Source organism: Chionomys nivalis, chromosome 1, assembly GCF_950005125.1.
Source record: "Chionomys nivalis chromosome 1, mChiNiv1.1, whole genome shotgun sequence".
NCBI classification, from domain to species: domain Eukaryota; kingdom Metazoa; phylum Chordata; class Mammalia; order Rodentia; family Cricetidae; genus Chionomys; species Chionomys nivalis.
Genome location: NC_080086.1, coordinates 78850497 through 78870804, shown reverse-complemented (window position 1 = coordinate 78870804; position 20308 = coordinate 78850497). Strand labels below are relative to the sequence as shown.

Below are 20308 nucleotides of genomic sequence, written 5' to 3'. Positions count from 1 at the left end.
AGAGTTAAGAACAGCTTAATATATTTTAAATCAGGGTTGGATTATATATATAGTATTTTTGGTAAGAGACTTAAAAGTACATACCAGTTTTAAGCATGAGACTTATTGCTTTGTAGTCTGGAATGAGATACAATGAATGACAATTATAACATTTAGCAGTAAACATAGGTGTATTTAAGTTACATGCACACACACACACACACACTGTGAACAGGAATTAGGCAAAGTGGATGCTCTTGGTGGGTCCTACCAAAGGCATGCCACTGCAGAAAGCACACATGCAACAGAGTCAGCACCAGAGGACTTGATCACCTGATCTGGCTCTCAATTAAGATGGCAGTTAAGTCACCTAACCTCAGTTAAGATAGCAGTAACGTCACCCATGTAACAAAGTTAACACTGGGGAGCCAGGCAGGGAATAGCTCAGTAAAGATGGTGGAACTTGGTCACCTGATCTGGCTCTCAGTTAAGATGTTGGTGAAGTCACCTGACCTCAGTCAAAATGGTGGTGGCCACATGTTGTATGGAGAAGCCACATTTTTTGAGCGGCGGGAGTTTTACCTAGAGGGGTGATCTGCCCTGTTGCCGAGCAGCCATGCTACAAACCATGGTGGGAAGCAAAGGCTGTAATTGAAAACAGCTGCTTCGTGGATCCAACCAATCCACAGCACCAGCGGCAGTGGTGACAGGGACAGTCTGAGGAAAAGCAGAGCCGGCAGGACACTGGCAGAGCAGAGTTTGAGGGTTTATACCACAGCTGGAAATGTGAAAACCCATGAAAAACACCACAGGGCCTATAGAAAAGTGTCCTCTTTCTATAGGCGGGGTGTGAGACGGTGGTGAACACCACAGGGCCTGTAGAAGAGCGTCCTTGCTCTACAGGCAGGGTGTTAAAGCCTGACTGGCTCCGTTCTGCATGACTCTGAAGCCAGAGAGGCTGGAGGCCCTCCAAGCAGTCTCTCACAGCAGGGACCACTTACTAGTGGTCCAAAAGAAAAGAAAAAGAAAGGAGAAAGAAAAATCTGAGGGACTCTGGGCCCCCAAATCAAATGCACCACACAGTGTGTGCAATGCTAGTGCAGGAGAACCAAACCTGGGCTGTCTGGTCACATTTTTCGCTATGGAAAGTAATCAGAGATGAATATCAGTAAAGGACTCAGCTGTAGCCGTGAAGGCTGTGTTTTGGGACTGGAAGGGGAAAACTCACCACCGAAGCTGCTGGTGCACATAGAGGTTGGTGTTCAGGCAGATAGAATGCAGAGCTGTTGTAAAGAAACCTGGTTCCAGAGCCCAGGGTTCCACGCATCCTCAGCCAGCCTGCCCGTGAGAGGGAACATGGAGAGCCTGGCCGGGTCACAAGCACCAATGTAATGGTTTAAATAAAGTGCTACAGGTCCCCGAGTGGCAGCAGTGGGCAGCGGGCCATGAGACTATGCTGCAGGTCACAAAGGCAGCCATCCCAGGCAGGGAGGAACACCATGCAGAGTGAGGTTGGAAATTTATTTAGTGGGTTATGGAAGGGGAGAGGGAGAAGAGGGACGAGGAAAGAAACAGAGATGGGGGAAGGGAGGAAAGGAGAGGAGCCATGGCAGCAGCTACCTCTTTGGGAGAGAAATGGAAAGGAAAGGGCTCAGACTGGAAGAGGAAGATCTGGCTGCCTCAGCGGTGAACAGGGAGGGGAGTGGGAGGGGCTTGTCTCTTAAAGGGACAGGACAGACCATTACACCCAGGATATGAGTGTGGGGACTTAGAAATATTAGTAAAGAATATGAAGATGCAAATAAAATAATAAAACAGAGAAACATAGAATAGTATTTAGAGGGACTGCCAGTGAATACTGAAATCACCCGCATTTAATTTCCAACTGTTTAAAATACCCCAACCCCAAGAGGTTGGAGTAAGATTTTAAAAAACTACATTAACATGATACAAGGAAATGAATAGACCAGTTGAAGGTAGCAGGCTACAGCCATAGTTAAACATTCTGTTGCTAGGACAAAACAAGTCACCAAGTCACACTCACACCCTAGACCAAAGCATTCTGTAGGCAAACTACTCCTGGGTGGAATCCAACATTATCTCCTTAAAGGAACCTCAGTTTGATCCTTAGACTTTTGTTTGAGGTAGAAACATATCTGCTTCACCATTCCTGAAATACAAGGTCTGGCTATTAGCCACATCTGTTGACAATAACCTTGAGAACAGAACTCTCTGATCTGAATCTAGGTGGGACCTTTGTTTAAGGTAGAAACACAATAACCCTGGAGGAATAGAGGTAAGTTCCAACCCTCTGACCTTTGGTCAACATGGAAATAGGCTTACTTTTTGGGGGCCTCCACAGCTAAGGTTCAGTACTATCCAAGAACCTTGGGATGAATGCCTGAAGATGGGTGGAGGCTGTGGTGCAGCTGTTGGGAGATGGGTGGGGGCTGTGGTGCAGCTGTTGGGAGATGGGTGGGGGCTGTGGTGCAGCTGTTGGAAGATGGGGTGGTGCACTTAACAAACATGCAGGCAAAACACCCATTAACATAAAATACAAATAACTGTTTTTAAAAAAGATTAACTACAATTAATAATAAAATAGAGCAATTATAGTAATACAATACAAAATTACTTAAAATATGAATTATTTATTTTCTGGAATTTTCTACTTAATACTTTCTTCCCATAGTCATCCACAGGGCTCTGAAAACCACAGAAAGTAGAATTCTGTATGGGGAGACCTACTGTACACTAAAACCCAGGATGTCCCAAACCAGCAATCTATTGCTACTTAGTCTTGTTATCTGGGTTGTGTTCAGCGTATTGAAGAAACTCAGTTCCAATAAAATAGGCATTAATGACAAGTCCATTTAAAATATTAGCTTCCTGAGTGTGAAGGAGGCATCCTGAACGAACAAACTGTCATATGACCAGACCAATAGGCGAAATCGCTGTGTGCAGGGGGTGGCCGTTAAGGCTGAGTAAGGACAGTGGCCAATGAAAAGGCAGCTTCACACTGCCCGTTACTCAGTGCAAGAGATCCTATCAGGCCTGATTTTGATTCTCGAATCTCAAATGGCAAAAGCGCAGAATCTACTCCTGCAAGTTGTCCTCTGGCTTCCACGTGTGTGCTGTGTGTGCTTGTGCCGCAAACAGAAGCAAAAAAGGTATTTATTTAGGCTGAGCATTTGGAGTGGGAAGAGACCGGCTGTCCCTGTGAGGAGCTGAGACTCCCTGTGGTCATCTGTAATTAAGCCACCCACTCTTCGCTGACTCTTTATTCCCTTGCTTATTTCAGGCATTCGGGACCTGGTCTCATGTAGCCCAGGCTGGCCTCTACGTAGCCAAGGATGATCTTGAACTTCTGAAGCTCCTACACCCGGCTCCCAAATGCTAGGACGGCAGGTGTGCACCACCCCTGACTTCTGGGGTGCTGGGGTCATGAATGTTAGACAAGCACACCTTCCATCTGAGCTGCATCCCAGCCCCAGTACTTGGCTCCACATTTTTGGTGGAATTTAAAGATGGGCAATAACAGTCTAAGATCATACACGATGGAGAGTGCCTGCCTAGAATCCTAGCTCACGGGGACTCTTATGCTCTACAAACAATGTGCACACATTTTTCATCTATAATTGTCCTGGTAATGTATTAGAAGAAGACGTTAAAGCTCAATCGACTTGTTTCAAAGCTGAACACACAGCCGTACATTTTGGGGAAACATTATTGCTTAAGTTTGCAAAGCAGGTTATGCACCTGGCTTTTCAGAGCCTGACAGTTCTTGTAGGCATTGACTTCCCTGATGTGGACTGTGTGACCTGGGATGCCCGGGGTATTTACTACAGCAATAGAAACAAAGCCAGCTTCCTGGGCTGGAAGCTGTTTCCTATTCCAGGCAGTTGTGATGAGCTTCCTTCCTTCCTTCCTTCGTGTGTGTGTGTGTGTGTGTGTGTGCGCGCGCGCGCTGCGCGCGCGTGCGTGTGTGCGCGTGTGTGTTTTGTTTTTGGGTTTTGGTTTGTCAAGACAGGGTTTTTCTGTGTAACCAGCCTGGCTTTCCCAGAACTCACTCTGTAGACCAGGCTGGCCTCGAACTTAGAGATGGCATTAGAGATGGCATGCCTCTGCCTCTCACTACCTGGCTGTAATGAACTTCTTTTTTTTTTTTTTAATATTTATTTATTTATTTATTTATTTATTTATGATGTATACAATATTCTGTCTGTGTGTATGCCTGCAGGCCAGAAGAGGGCACCAGACCCCATTACAGATGGTTGTGAGCCACCATGTGGTTGCTGGGAATTGAACTCAGGACCTTTGGAAGAGCAGGCAATGCTCTTAACCTCTGAGCCATCTCTCCAGCCCCTGTAATGAACTTCTTAAAGCAGATTTAGAAACCAAAATTTATAACTCAGATGTAACACACATCTGTCTACCTATATGGGGAGCATTCCTTGTTTACTTGATTAAGCTTGGGAGTATTTAGGACAGGTTTGTCATTTTAAGTCAGGCAGTTGTCTCTTTACAGTAATGGAGGACACAGCTCTTTCCTGCTCCTCCAGTGTGCGGCTCAATAAACGGCAAGGTGCAGTTAACACCCGCACGGACACGCTCCTAGTCTGCTGGGTTCACTGTGGCAAAGTAGACTATTGTGGGCTCACACACGGAAGAGTCTGAAGGCAGGGGGCAGATAGCAGGCTTCCTGGTTCTTAGATGGTGTGATTGGCAGCTCTAATTGTCAGCTTGACACAGCCTGGAGTCACCGGGAAGAGAGTCTCAGGACGCGCTGTCTACCTTCCTGTGGGTGTATTTGTGTGGTGGGGGAGGGGACATGTCACTTTTTTATTTTAGTTTATTTTTCAAGACAGGGTTTCTCTGTTTCCCTAGCTGTCCTGGAACTTGCTTTGTAGACCAGGTTGGCGTTGAACTCACAGAGATCTGCCTGCCTCTGTCTCCCAAGTGCTGGGATTAAAGGAGTGTGCCACAACCGCCCAGTTTATTTTATTTTTTAGTTATGTGTATGGGTGTGTGTGCGGGGGGAGAGGGTAAGTGAAGATGATTGGAGGTCCCCACAGAGGCCAGAGGAAGGCGTTGGATCCCCTGGAGCTGTGAACAGTCCAACAATGGCCCTGGGAACGGCACTCCAGTCTCTGGAAGAGCAAGAGGCTCCTTCAGCCTTCCCTGCTACGGTGCTTTTGGTCAGGCTATTTCATCCCAGCATCAGAAATGAAGGAGGACAATGTTGCTTCAATACCCAAATACTCCTTCCCCTAACACCTTCAGATGCCACCTACCCCAACACCATTACCATCACAATTGAAATTATCTCAACACATTTGGGGGAGGCACAGTTCATAGTTTATCTTTATCTTTCACCAGTCCACATGCAGGGAAACACCACACACACATACACATTTTTATAATTTTTTAAAAAAATGCTGCAAGATCCCTGCAGCAGTAGGCAGCAGAAATGCTGTAGGTCCCAAATGGTGGTAGCGGGCCATGTGGCGGCAAACAGCGGGCCCTGGGAGCAGCCAGTCCCAGGCAGAGACCACTGCCAGTCCCAGAGCTGTGGTGGTGGGCCATGTGGCGGCAGGCAGCGGGCCCTGAGAGCAGCCAGTCCCAGGCAGAGATGGCTGCTGGTCTCTGAGCAGTGGCTGTTCCCAGGTAGGGGGAGACACATGGCAGGCGGGCAGAAGACAGAAACATGGATAGACACGACTTGCAGAGTGAGGTTGAATATTTATTCAGGGGGTCATGAAGGGGGAAGGGAGAAGGGGGAGAGAGAGAAGAGAAGAGAAGAGAAAAGAAGAGGAGAGAAGGGGGGAAGCAGAGAAGTGGGGAGAGAGGCAGATACAAGGCTGCCTCTCCGAGAAGATGGAAAAGAGAGCTAGCTCAGGCAGGAAGCTGAAGATTAGCCTGCCTCAGCAGATGGGGGAGGGAGTGGGCGTGGCTTGTATCTTAAAGGGACCAGGGACCAAAACCATAACACACACACACACACACACACACACACACACACACGTGCAAGAGAGAGAGAGAGCCAATAATCAAGATTAAAGATTGAAACCTACACCAAGAGTTTGGACTCAACACAGAAGAGTTTTTGTTAGATCGAATATCCTATCAATGGCTTTTCCTTCCCCACTTCTGCCTGTGACCAATGTATATCACGTATCGTCCACTGGAGAACATTCTGTATTCTGTGATCTCAAGAGGTGAGCTGAAGGGAGGTCAAGAGGGTCAGAACCTCAGGGCATCCGGCTAGGCTAACTCCCTGCTCTACTGGTGGGGCCACGGTTCATCACAGGGAGGCTGACAAGACGGAGGAAGCATCTGACAGACTTCCAACTTCACAAACCTTCTAAGTCTGTGCAGAGGAGCCTGGCGTGGCTTGTCTGTCCATCCGTGAGCTGATCGGATGTCCCAGTGGTGCCTTTGGACAACATGACACCATACTCATTAGTGTATCTGCTTTGTTATTTTTAGGTTATCCCCAGAGTCACTTTCCGTGGTTCGCTGCTCTTGGGCCATCTCAGTTTCTAAATGCTTCAAACTGTCTGCGGGACTCTCCCCAGGTTCAGACCCCGCCCTCACCCCACCCCCCTCCTGGGTTGACTCTCCACCCTCAGATCTGCTGCTTCCACCCCGCCCCCGCTCCTGCTTTCGCTCCCCACCCTCAGATTCTCCGTCCCCCCCCCCCCCCCGCTGCCGCCGCTCCCCACCCCCACCCCCTGCTCCTGGGTTCGCTCCCCACCCTCAGATCCCCCGCCCCCCCCCCCCCCCCCCCCCCGCTCCTGGGTTCGCTCCCACCCTCAGGTCCCCCGCCCCCCCCCCCCCCCCCCCCCCCGCTCCTGGGTTAGCTCCCACCCTCAGGTTCCCCCCTCCCCCGCTCCTGGGTTCGCTCCCCACCCTCAGGTCCCCCGCCCCCACCCCACCCCTGCTCCTGGGTTCACCCACCCTCTTCAGGAAGATTGAGCTGTGGTTCCCAGGCAGCTGAAATCCCAGCCCTGTTCTGTCTGTCCGTGTCCCAGCTTCCTGCAGACAGAGAGCTGTCCTTTGTTGTCCAGTCTTAAACACTGTAAAAAGGTGACAGATTCTAAGTGTCCGTCACTTCAGTGTGAGTTAGAAGACATACTTATTTGGAATTTTTAAAATTTATTTTTGGGGTCTCTAAGGAAATAATCGGTAACGTCCTTAGTGGAACGACCCTCTGTCCCGGGAGTCCAAAGCTGTACCCGCCACCACACACCAGAAACGCATGGATGGAACTGACTGTGAGCGAAGAGAAAAATATTGTTAAAATATTAGTCTCAGAAGAAACAGTGCGAAGTCAGTGTATCCACAGAATTGCCATTTCAGTGGCTTCCAGGGCCTTCCATGCCCATCTGACCCAAGAGTCCATTTCCCTCCGGTTGGCATTGCTCTGGCAGAGGCAGAATACAAGCCCTATGTGAGCTGCCCATGGAAAATGCACCCGTGTTTTCCAAAACCGGGAACCGAAATTGCACTGATGATGGCTTGATTTTCACAGACTTGGACGGTGGACATAACACTGGGTGGAGGCCCCTCTGCTGGATCATCTCTTCTATGTCTCTGGCTGTCTCTCCTGACTGGCCTTTCCATTGTTAATGCCGTTTGTGCAAACAAAACACCTGGGGCTCTACCCACAGTTCCAGACAGACTGGCTGTATCCAGTGCCCATAGGGCTCTCAAAGATACCGCCCTGGGCTTCTGCCCTGCTCTGCCAAATGACCACCATCAGTCTCCTCTGAGAGCCAAGTCCCTGTGACAGGCTGCAAAAACACAGTTCACTGGACAGAGTTTCCATTGCAAGGGGGGAAGGGTCGTAATGAATTAAAGGTAGGTAATGAGAGCATTGGCATCTGGGAAAATTCCATGCAGGCGGTAAAGCTGGACCACCCACAGGAACTCTGACCTCAGAAGACAAACGGCCTGGCTCTGCAGTGCCCAGTGCCTGCCTTGTTTTTTCTTTCCTGTCTCTCTCACATGTAAAGTTGAGGTATGCAACATTAAGGCAGACTGGTGTGTGTGGGTGTTGGGTGTGTGTGTATGGGGGGGGGTGTTCACAGGTGTCTGAGTGCACGTGTGTGCTGGTACATGTGTGTACGCATGCACATGCACACCCAAGATTGATATCAAGATTCTTCCTTGATCTCTTTCTACCTTAGCCATTGAGGCGGGATCTCTCAGTTAACCCCAGAACTCACCAATACTGGTTAGTCCAGCTTGCCAGCTTGCTCTGGGGACCCCTGTCTGCTTCCCAGCACTGGGACCCCACATCCGGCATCCCATTGGTTCTGGGATCTGAACTCCCAGCCTCACGCTAGCACAGCAACGCTTTGCCAGCTGGGCCCTTTCCCTACCCCTCATTTTTTTTTTTCTCTTAATACAAACTTTTGGACCCAGGATCAGGTCTTATGGCTGCTGGAGGTCATTAACCATGGGACAAAATCCCACGTCCAGCAAGTCTGAGCTGAGGCCACGGGGTGGTCAGTAGGAAGCAGAAGGCTGGAAGTAAGTTCATGCAGAGTGGGCTTCTCATGCTGAGAAGAGGAAACGGAACCTCAGGTGCAGCCTGACAACTCATAACCGGATATACTTGATCCACGCATAGCATAGCATGGCAGCTCTCACGATTTCACCGAAACTAAAGCAAGTGCAGGCTGCGTATGACCTCGGTGAGGGCTGAAACTTCTCAGGCCAACCTAAGATCAATGTCAGGGTAAAGGGCAGCGGAAGTCCCCAGGGAATATTAACGGGGAGTCCCTTAATTCATACTTAAAAATCAGTATGTGACTGAGGATGGAAGAAGCTGTGAGGGCCCGGGAGCTAAGTGTGGGGGAGGTGCTGGTGAAGCTAAGTGAAGCAGAGAGGTACTGGTGAAGCTAAGCGAGGCAGGGAGGTGCTGGTGGGAGCAAGTGTGGCGGGGAGGTGCTGGTGGAGACAAGGGATTTGACTTCACCTTGGACAACACTGGGCCTCACTGTCCTTCAGGCTGCCTCCTAACTCAGGATTCTGTTAGCCTTTTATCTGGCTTTACTCAACCTGTGGGTCGCGACCCCTTGGGTGCCAAACGACCCTTCCACACCGGTTGCATATCAGATACCCTGCATATTAGATATTTATGTTACGATTCATAACAGTAGCAAAATTACGATTATGAAGTAGCATTGAAAGTAATTTTATGGTTGGGGGTCACCACAAGGTTGAGAACCACAGGTCTAGATCCTTTGAGAGCAGAGAATGAAAGCCCCAGCCTATCTCTGCTTTAATTCGCAAGTGAAGGCGAGGCCGCTCATAGCCCTCCAGCAGTTTCTCCCCTGCTGCGAAGCCTTGGCCCGGAGCCCAGTTCACCGGGACTCCACTTGACTTTTGAAAAGCAAACCAGTGGGAGTGACTATTACTAATGAGCTGGTGTGCAGCGCCATCTAGTGTCATGAAGCCATATGTACACGTGAAGCAAGTTCTTAGCTCTGACCTGTTTTTTGCAGGGTTCCAACCCTGGTTCCTGCCCTCTCCAGCAGCTTCACCTTCCTACCCTATCTATGCCTTCCCTATATGATCATTTAGCTACAGGCTCCTCTTCCCCATCTCCTGTCTTTGTCCCTCTTTCTCTGTCATCTCTTTCTGGAAGAACATCTATCCCCATGGATCAAACAACACATTAGAAAAAAAAAAGACAGCTTCTTCAATGAATGGTGCCTGTCAAACTGGATGTCTACAAGTAGAAGAATCAATACAGATCCATACTTATCACCCTGCACAAAACTCAACTCCATGTGGATCAAAGGCCTCAACATAAAACCAGATACGCTGAACCTGATAGAAGAGAGGGTAGGGGAGCAACCTTGAACTCATTGGCACTGGGAAAGACTTTCTGAACAGAGTGCCATTAGCACAGGCACTAAGAACAACAAAGCATAAGAGGGACCTCATGAGAAGATTCCGTATGGCAAAGGACACCATCATTCAGACAAAATAGCAACTGCACATACCATAGAGGGCTGATATATAGAAACATAAAGAACTCAAAAAACTGGGTATCGAGAAAACAAACAACCCAGTTAAAAAATGGGATACAGATCCAAACAGAATTCTCAAAAGAAGAAATAAAAATGACTGAGAAGTACGTAAAGAAATGTTCACCATCCTTAGTCATCAGAGAAATGCAAAACAACTTTGGAAATTCATCTTAGACTACCTTAATTGTCATCATAGAATTTTTATCCAGCAAATGATGGAAGCAGATGTAGAGATTCACAACTAGGCACTGGGCTGGTGTCGGGGACCAGCCTCGGCTAAAATACCTCTCGCCAGAGTAGGGGTGTGGGGATTTAGAAATATAGTAAAGAATATAAAGATGCGCCTTTCTGAGGCGTGGTGTTGTGCGCCGCGGAGCTCCGCTCGGCCTGCTCCGGTCCTGACTCACGGCTGTTCGTTCCCCGCCGAGGAACAAGTCGGTCAGGAAGCCCGCACCGCAGCCATGGCTTTCAAAGACACCGGGAAGACGCCCGTGGAGCCCGAGGTGGCAATCCACCGCATCCGGATCACGCTCACCAGCGGCAACGTGAAGTCGCTGGAGAAGGTGTGTGCCGACCTGATCAGAGGAGCCAAGGAGAAGAACCTGAAAGTGAAGGGGCCCGTGCGCATGCCCACCAAGACCCTGAGGATCACTACGAGAAAAACACCTTGTGGGGAAGGCTCCAAGACGTGGGATCGTTTCCAAATGAGAATCCACAAGCGCCTCATTGACTTGCACAGCCCCTCCGAGATAGTTAAACAGATTACGTCCATCAGTATTGAGCTGGGCGTGGAGATTGAAGTCACCATTGCAGATGCCTAAGTCAACTGTTTAATAAATTGACTTAATCGGTTAAAAAAAAAATATAAAGATGCAAATGAAAATAATAAAACACAGAAACATAGGATAGTATGGGGGGGAATTCCAGTGCGTACTGAAATTCTCCTGTGTTTAATTTCCAATTGCTTAAAATAACCCTGACCCCAAAATGTAGGAGTAAGACAAAAAAAAAAAAAAAAAAAAAAAACCTGCATTAACATAATACAAGGAAATGAACAGCTCAGTTGAAGGTCGTGGGCTACATCCATAATTAAACATTCTGTTGCTAGAACAAAACAAGTCATACTCACACCGTAGACCAAAACATTCTGTAGGCAAACCACTCCCTGTGTGGAATCCAGTGTTGTCTCCTTAAGGAAGCTGGAACCTTAGTTGGATACTTAGACTTTTGTTTGAGGTAGGAACATATCTACTTTTCTATTTCTGGAGCACAAGGTCTGGCTATTAGTCACACCTGTTGACAATAACCTTGAGAGAGCAGAACTCTCTGACCTACATCTAGGTGGGACCTTTGTTTGAGGTAGACACACAATAACCTTGCGGGAATAGAGGTAAGTTACCACTCTTTGACCTTTGGTCAACATGGAAATAGGCTCACATTTTCGGGCCTCCACAGGCTGAGCTTCTGGAGACCAATCAAAGAGAAGGAGGAATGATAATATGAGCAAAGGAGTCAAAACCATGATGAAGATAGCCACAGAAACGATTGAACCAAGCTATTGGTCAAATTACCAGGCGCGAGTGAGAAGGAACCACAAAACACACAACAAACCTGTTCAGGAGTTTATTAGAGGGGGCATGTACAAGCCTGGGGAATCACTGTGCAGAGGGGGGGGAGGAGTGAAAGATGGTGCATCCCGCGTTTAAAACCTGCCTAGCGCATGCACACAGGGGGTTGGTGTGACTACGTCATACACAGATGACAGGGCTCACACATGAGTGTAAGGGCTTAGCTGAGTCCTACATGGATGTAACCACACATGCGCGCACGTGGGTCACACGGGGCCCTTTAAAAACATTCAGACACTTCTGCCTGAGGGCTTGTCTGCACATCATGGCTCTAGAACCCGGAAGGGCAGCCTTATTTGTGGCTGAATAATTATAATTGGGAACTCACTGACTATGGATTAACAGCAGAGGAACCTGCATAGGACCAAACTAGGCTGTCTGAATGTGGGTGGCAGATATATGTTTGGGGCAGTCTTTGTGGCCACTGGCAGTAGGACCAGGATTTATCCCTAGTGCTTGAACTGCCTTTTTGGAGCCCATTGTTTTTGGAGGGATACCTTGCTCAGGCTAAATATAGAGGGGAGGGCCTTGGTCCTGCCTCAAAGTGATATGCCAGACTTTGTTGACTCCCTATGGGAAGCCTTACCCTCTCCGGGGAGTGGATGGGGAGGTGGGGGGGGGTAAGGTGGGAGAGTGGGGGGGGGAGTGGGACTGGGATAAGTATGTAAAATAGAGAAGATCATTCAAAAAATAAATTAGTTAATTTATAAAAAATAAAAACAGTTCATCTTATACCAGTCAGAATAGCCAGGATCAATAAAGCTGGTGAGGATAAGGGAAACGCTCATCTGTTGTTGGTGAGAGTGTAAGCTTGCACAGACAGCCACTACAGAAATCAGTGTGGCGGTTCTTCAGAAAACTGAGAATACAGCTACCTCACGAGCCAACTGTACCACTCTGGGGCATTGTCTTATGTTTTTGTTGCTGCAAAGAGACATAATGACCATGCTAACTTTTATAAATGAAAACATTTAATTGAGGGAGCTCCCTTTCAGTTTCAGAAGTTCCGTCCATCTTCATCATGATGGGGAGCATGGCTGTGTGCAGACAGATCCAGTGGTGCTGGAACTGAGATTCTTACATCTTGACTCAGAGGCAACAGGAAGTTGATTGACACACTGAGTGGTATTCCCAGCATAGGAATTCCCAAAGACTGCCCCACAGTTACCTTCTTCCTCCAACAAGGTCACACCTCCCGATATTGTCACTCCCTTTAGGAGTCATTTTCTTTCAAACTACCACATTCCACTCCCTGACCCTCAAAGGCTTATAGCCATATCATAATAAAAAAAATGAACACAGTCGAATTTCCAAAGTCCCCATAGTCTATAACAGTCTCAACTTGCTTTAAATTCCAAAGTCTCTTCTGAGATGCATGGCAATCTCATAACTGCAATTCTCCTGCAAAAATCAAATTAAAAAAGCAGATCACATACTTCCAACATATAATGAATGACACAGGATATACATTACCATTCCAAAACTCAGGGAAGGGAGCATAGTGAGGAAATAATGAACAAAAGCAAGACCAAAAACCAGCTGGGCAATCTCCAAACTCCGTATTTCTATATCTGATGTCACAACATTCTTCAGATCTCCAACTCAGTTCAGTTTTGTTTGCTGCACTACATGTCTTTCCCTTAGACTGGTTCCACTTCCTGTTATCAGCTCTCCTCAACAGGTATCCCACAGCTCTGGCATTTTTAACACCTTCCAAGGCAATCTAGGCTTCGCAGCATCGTTCAATGGTCTTTCAATTAGGTCTCCATTCAGGGACACCCCTGACGCATGCCTGGCCTCAGTGGCTTTATTACATAACTCTTTTTTTTCTCTCCTTAACTCTAAAGTCAGAAACTCATGATCAGTGCAGCCAAGGTCTGCTACTTGCTAGGGCTAGAACATGCCCCCCTCATTCAATTATATCTTCACCAGTTTTCTGCCTTTCACTGCCTAAGCTTAGCTGACCTGAAACTCGCCATGTAGACCATACTGGCCTCAGACCCAGAGATCACTCGGCCTCTGCCTTCTCAGTGCTGGGATTAAAGGTGTTCCCCCACCATACCCAGCTCGAAGCTTTTCTGTTGGAAGGAGGCTGCTTGTTTGTCCCAGACACCTAGCTGCTCAGCCCTGAAATAACCACACAGAAACTGTATTCATTAAATCACTGCTTGGCCCATTAGCTTTAATTTCTTATTGGCTAATTCTTACATCTTAATTTAACCCATTTCTATTAATCTATGTATCGCAACATGGCTGTGACTTACCAGCTAAAGTTTCAGCATGTCTTACTCTGGTGGCGGCTCCATGGCATTTCTCTGACTCTGCCTTCTTCTTCTCGGCATTCAGTCCAGTTTTCCCTGCCTACCTAAGTTCTGCCCTATCAACAGGCCAAGGCAGTTTCATTTATTAACCAATAAAAGCAGCACACAGACAGAAGGACCTCCCACACCATTTCCCCTTTTCTGTTTAAACAAAAAGGAAGGTTTAACATAATAAAATTCTAGCAAAAATTACAGTTACAATATTTACTTTATCTTTTACCATAACTAAGGAAAACTATAACTACAACTGTCTATTCTTCAACTCCATCAAAGACTCTAGAAGAATATAATATTACCTAAGTAAACAGAAAGTACATTGTAAGCAACTTCCAAAACTCTAGAATTGACAGAGACATCTCTCTGCCTGGACAGTCACCCAAAGTTTTTCTGTCCCATTAGGGCATCCATCTTCAGCCTAAAGGCCCATAGTATCCAGCAGACTTTTACACAAAACAGGAAATTTCAAAGACAGTTCTGCCTGTATTGGCAGTTTGTCAGTCATTTTCTTCTGTGTCCTGAAGAATGTCTGGCTGACTCTTTCATGAAGCAGGAACCCCGAAGGATCATCTCACCTTTAGGCAAGTTCAGCAGTCATCGCTCTGTGGGTCCTGCATGTCCAGTTTATGCAAGAGTCCAGGCAAGAGCAAATGGCTAACCAACTCCATAAGGAGTCTCCTCGATACCCATCATTTTCTTGAAGTAGTTTGATGCTGCCAGGAGCAGATGTGTCTCATTGTCATGAAAAGTCCTAAGTTATTAAAACATTTTAAATGCCATATTCTGAAGGTTTCTGAAAGATCTGAAGAATACCTATCTAACTGAAATATATCTCTATACATCTAGAAAATCTAACATGACTACAAGCTTAACTATTATAGATGATTATCTATTAACTATATTTCTTAATTATACATTACATTTAAATGAGCTACACAAACACAATACTTTAATCAAGAGCAGAAATATACATATAACAAAACTGACCTTAAATTTGTATCAATAGAGCAAGATCCATACCAATGCAAAGTATCCATCTCTATAGCATATCCTCCTTTAAATATAAAAAAACATTATAAACAATATTTGGGAATATGGGCATAGTTTTGTTCATATTGCTTCCTGCTGATTGGGGTCACTGTTAATCAGGTCTTTTATGCTATATCCTGTGTGCTAGGTTCATCTCAGCCATCAGTTGGGTGAAGTAATTTTTTGAGAAGTAGTCAACGCCACCTTTCAGGGGGTCTTATTCCATGAAACCACACGAGTCTGGAAGCAATCCACAGGTTCTCATCCTCTGTGGAAACAAAAGAAGAACCCCTTTTCCAAAGCAACATATTCTTAGACTCAAATTCTGAAATCAAGATACCTTTATAATATACATGCTGGTTTAGCTTAGCAGCCCATACAATGAAATATCTCTCTGTACTTAGCTCCTTCACAGTCAAAAAATTCAAAAATAACACAATAATATACATAATCCAGACTCACTGTGTATAGTCCATCTTTATGTGGCTTATTTTTCTTTACTCCTTTTAATCTATGACTGTCTGTACTCTGTCTCTTTAAAGACTTTTTAACAAACACAATACCAATAAGAAAAAAAAAGACTTTTTAAAAATGATTTGCTTCTTTTCCAACTCTCTGTACTCTTTTTCTTCTCTCTCCCAAGTCTATGTACATTTATCCAACATTGTGACCCATTTAGAGATTTTTTATGTCTGAATCTGTCCTTATTGTATTATCTGTAATTCTTACTGTCCTGAAGAGGTTTTAAAATGGCAAGCAGCTTGGTTGCAGCTGCTCTAGATGCTGGCTTTTCCTCTCTCCACTTTTAAAATGGTGGGTGTACCATTACTTCCAGGTCTGGTAGGAGCTGTACTCAGCACTTTAACTCTGAGAATGAGTGTGCAGCACATAAACCCTTTTTATCTGAGTAATAGCTAAATCTGCCATGCAGCACACTGCACGGCCTGAAAATATCTCTGTGTATGGCAGCAGGAATCCACCATGCTCTCCTGCTTATGCATGCCTAGTAGACTTGATTCCACTCCCTGCAAGGAGCACTGAGCCATGGGCATGGTCTCAGCTACTTTCCTCCTGACCCCGAGTGGGAACACAAACATCTGAGCCCACAAATGCCATTCAAATGTTCTGTAGCCAGAGTTCATGCTGGCAGCATGGCCCAGGAAGCCACATTTTAAAACTACATGGCTTTTTTTCTGCTATGGCTAAATCAAGAAAATCTCTCTTAACAGAACTGTGGCAAACTGCCAGCTGAAAGAAAAATATGGCTAAACTTTGCTTTTTGTGTCTAGAATTCCTTTTCAACCCCTCTCAGGTTTTGCATGGATTTAGTCCATCATGTTGGCACCAATTTGTAGTAGTGAGAGGCTGCTTGTTGTGAGCCATTTGTTGGTTCCTGACTGACTGGCTAGCTTAGCCCCGAAATAACCACATAGAAACTGTATTCATTAAGTTACTGCTTGGCCCATTAGCTCTAGCTTCTTATTGGGTAACTCTTTCATCTTAATGTAACCCATTTCTATTAATCTGTGTATTGCCACATAGCTGTGACTTACCAGCTGAAGTTTCGGCATGTCTTACTCTGGCAGCAGCTCCATGGTATCTCTCTGCCTCTGCCTTCTTCTTCCCAGCATTCAGTCCAGTTTTCCCTGCCTACCTAAGTTCTGCCCTATCAACAGGCCAAAGCAGTTTCTTTATTTATTAACCAAGAAAAGCAACACATAGACAGAAGAACCTCCCACACTACTTTTCTTCAGTTCCTTTTCACAAATTGGAAACTTATTTGGGTGGGATCTTGCCCTGAGGTCACCACTCCCTTTATTCCATTTCTTAATCTCTTTATCTCCTTAACACGGGATTTAGCTCCATTCCACTTCCTAGTGCTCTTTTTCTCCTCAAAATTTACATTTTGTAATTTTCCCTGCTCAGTTTTCTCCTTTTAATTATAAATCTTTATTAGAGTTACCACCAAAAACTACATGGCAGAGTCTACACTAGGCTGTTTTGAGATTTCTTCTGCCAATGGAATTAACCCAAAAGTTCTTCACTTTAGCCTTGGGCAAACTTTTTAGACAAGGAAAAAAGCATCCACTTCTTTCACCAAAATATCACTAAGGCAATCTATAGGCAACACACTAAAATTTTTCTCCTCAAAGAACCTCTTGAGCCAGTTCATCAAATCATTACCAGCACCACTGTCTTCCATGCTCCTACTAATATGGCCCACTAAGCAGTGCTTAAAGCATCCCTCTGCTTTTCTAATCTAAACTCCCGAAGTTCATATTACTCCAAACAAAAACATGGTCAAGCCTAGCACAGTAATACTCCAGTCCCTGGTACCATCTTTTGTCTTGGGGTTTTCATTGCTGTGAAGAGACACAATGACCACAGTAACTCTTATAAATGAAAACATTTAATTGAGGGAGCTTGCTTATAGTTTCAGAGGTTCAGTCACTTATAATCTTTGTGGGGAGCATGGGGGGCACGCAGGCAGATGTGGTGCTGGAGCTGAGAGTCGTACATTTTGACCCAGAGACAACAGAAGTTGACTGACACACTGGGTAGTATTCCTCAAAGCCCGCCCCCACAGTGGCATATTTCCTCCAACAAGGCCACACCTCTTCATAGTACTATTCCCTTTAGGGGCCATTTTCTTTCAGACCACCACAGACATATACCCAAAGAATATTTCATCTTACTATAGAGACACTTGCTCAATAATGTTCATCGCATCTCTATTCATAATAGCCAGAAAGTGGAAACAGCCTAAATGGCCATCAACAAGTAAATGGATTAAAAAAAAAGTTTTCATGATGAAATATTACTTAGCCATTTAAAAATGAAATCATGAAATTTACAGATAAATGGATGTAAATTTTAAAATATCATCATGAATGAGATAACCCAGATCCAGGAAGACAAATATGACATGCATTTGCTTATATGTGGATATTAGCTATTAAATATTTACTAAGCTGGCTACAATCCATATAACCACAGAAGTTAGGTACAGAGTAAGGAACCAGTAGGGAGGGATGGATCTCCCTAGGAAGGGGAAATAAAATAATTATAGATGAACAGTAAGACAGGAACAGGAGGATAAAATATAAAGGGGAGGGAAGAGGGGGCAAAGGAGGGAATACAGGGAAGCACAGCTAAAACTAAGGGTCATGCAGAAAATTTATACAATAGAAGCTTTCTAAAAATATACATGGATGAAGATTATCTAAATGAAATTGCCTAATAACAGAAGATGGAGCCCCAACTAGACATCTCTTGTCACCAATCAAGTTTCCAGTGCCAGAAATGGGTTATATCTAATAAAGCTGCTGGTCAAAGATGTTCCATGGAAACTCCCAAACAACCCAGACTATTGTCAAAGCTATTGGTTGCTCTCCTTGAGCTGATAAGAAGACCCTATTGTTGAAGACAGAAACTACACAACTCATTGACCATAGAGAAGTTGAGCTAGTGCCTTTCCAGAGCCTTTACCCCTACTGATGAGTGATGGAGGAAGGTCACTGGTTAATTAATAAAGAAGCTGCTTGGCCTGATAGGTTAAGAACATAGGTGGGTGGAGTAAACAGAACAGAATGCTGGGAGGAAGAGGAAGTGAGCTCAGATGCCATAGCTCTACTCTCTGGGGCAGACGCGATGAAGCAAGCCGCCAGGTCAGACATGCTGAATCTTTCCCTGTAAGACTGGTGCTACACGGATTACTAAATATGGGTTAGGCATGATAAGTCACCACCTTGTTAATAGAAATGAGCCAAGCAGTGTTTAAAAGAATACAATTTGTGTGTTGTTATTTCGGGGCATAAGCTAGCTGGTGGCTGGGAGCCAGGCAGCAGGAACGCAGCCCGCAGCCCCTTCAACAGATGAGTGTTCATGGTGCTTGGGTGTTCAGTGCATTACCAAAGGAGAAAGGTAACTACCAATCAATTTATCAAGTCCTCAGTCTACAACGATGACTTGCTTACAAGCTGTGCTAGTGCAAAAGTGGCACCAAGCTTGTGGGAAGTCATAACCAATATCTGATTTAAGTTAAGGTCCACTCTTTAAGATGAAATTTATCCCCAACACTGCTCCAGTGGTCAAGAACTGGAGACAAGATAGGCCAGGGGTCTAGGGGAAAACCAAATACGATGCTCTGTTAAAGGAATGTAGCCATAAGATGACTCCTCACAACATTCTGCTTTACTCATAGAGCAGCATCTTGCTTAGCCATCATCAGGGAAGCTTCCTCCAGCAGTAGATGAGAACAAACACACCCACAGCTAGGCAATGGGCACAAAGTGAGAGATCTTGGAACACTCAGTCCTAAATGGGAATTCTCCATGAATTCCTTTCCATCAGGGCTCAGAGAATCTTACAGAAGAAGAGGCAGAAATATTTTAAGAGATGGAGGGATGTCAGACACTAAGGAAACAAGGCCTTCTAGAAATAGCAGGACCAGTACACATATGTACTCACATATGTACCAGATGGGATCCCAGTGCTGAAAGAAGTGGAAACAAGTCCCTATCCCTAATCCAGAATCCATGTCTAATGACTAACACTCAGAAATAAAAAATCAGTTCTCTCCAATGGAGCCTCACTGGAGATATAAACCACTCTTAAGGCCAGGTCCCATTCCCAACAGTAGATGGCCAACACAAAATGAACTCAATGACATCTTTGGATGTTCTTTGTCTCATGAGGTTTGGAAAGGGTTTTGTTTGTTTATTTGTTTCCATCTTACAGGTCCTTTGTGTATATATTATGGCATCAGGTTTTATAGTTTTGGGGGAATCCTGTGTGTATGAATATGTGTGTCTCTGCATCTACATGTGTATTCCATGCTTTTTCTTTGACTCTTTTTCTTGTTTGCCTGTTTTGTCCTGTTCCAGTTTGCTTTTGTTCTATTTTATTATTATTCTTTAGATGTCCAACAAGAGACCCAAAGGATGTGGATTCCAATGAGAGGGAAGGTAAGAAAAGTCTTGGAGGAGTTGGGGGAGAGAAAATCATAGAATATATTCTATAAAACAACATCTACTTTCAATAAATGAAAGAAAAACCCACACCTTTGATACTGCCTTTTCAACATTCCCAGATCCAGTTGTGCAATGGAGTCTCCCTGTGAAAATTCAGGCCCAGCTCAGCACAGCCTGTTCTTCCTGATTGGAGAGAAAAACCCTAGATCCAAACAACAGAGTTCTGCTGCTCATGTGGCTGCTGAAAGAGTGTTTGGTTTGCTGTAACTGTTTTCTCAGACTGATAAAGGGCATCTAGGAAGAGGCCATGGTTAATAGGTTTTCACTGAAAGAAT

The 20308-nt window shown here is 45.4% G+C and overlaps 1 protein-coding gene across 1 annotated transcript; it reads left to right on the top strand.

Moving 5' to 3' along the window:
* The first annotated feature begins 10383 nt into the window (after positions 1-10383).
* LOC130882095 (40S ribosomal protein S20-like) lies at positions 10384-10868 on the top strand. Its single transcript, XM_057782006.1, has one exon. The coding sequence runs from the start codon at positions 10487-10489 to the stop codon at positions 10844-10846; it is 360 nt and encodes a 119-aa protein (XP_057637989.1). The 5' UTR covers positions 10384-10486; the 3' UTR covers positions 10847-10868.
* Positions 10869-20308: the final 9440 nt, after the last annotated feature.

Excerpts from the sequence above, each read along its gene's own strand:
- LOC130882095 (XM_057782006.1), top strand. The coding sequence starts at position 10,487 with ATGGCTTTCAAAGACACCGGGAAGACGCCCGTGGAGCCCGAGGTGGCA.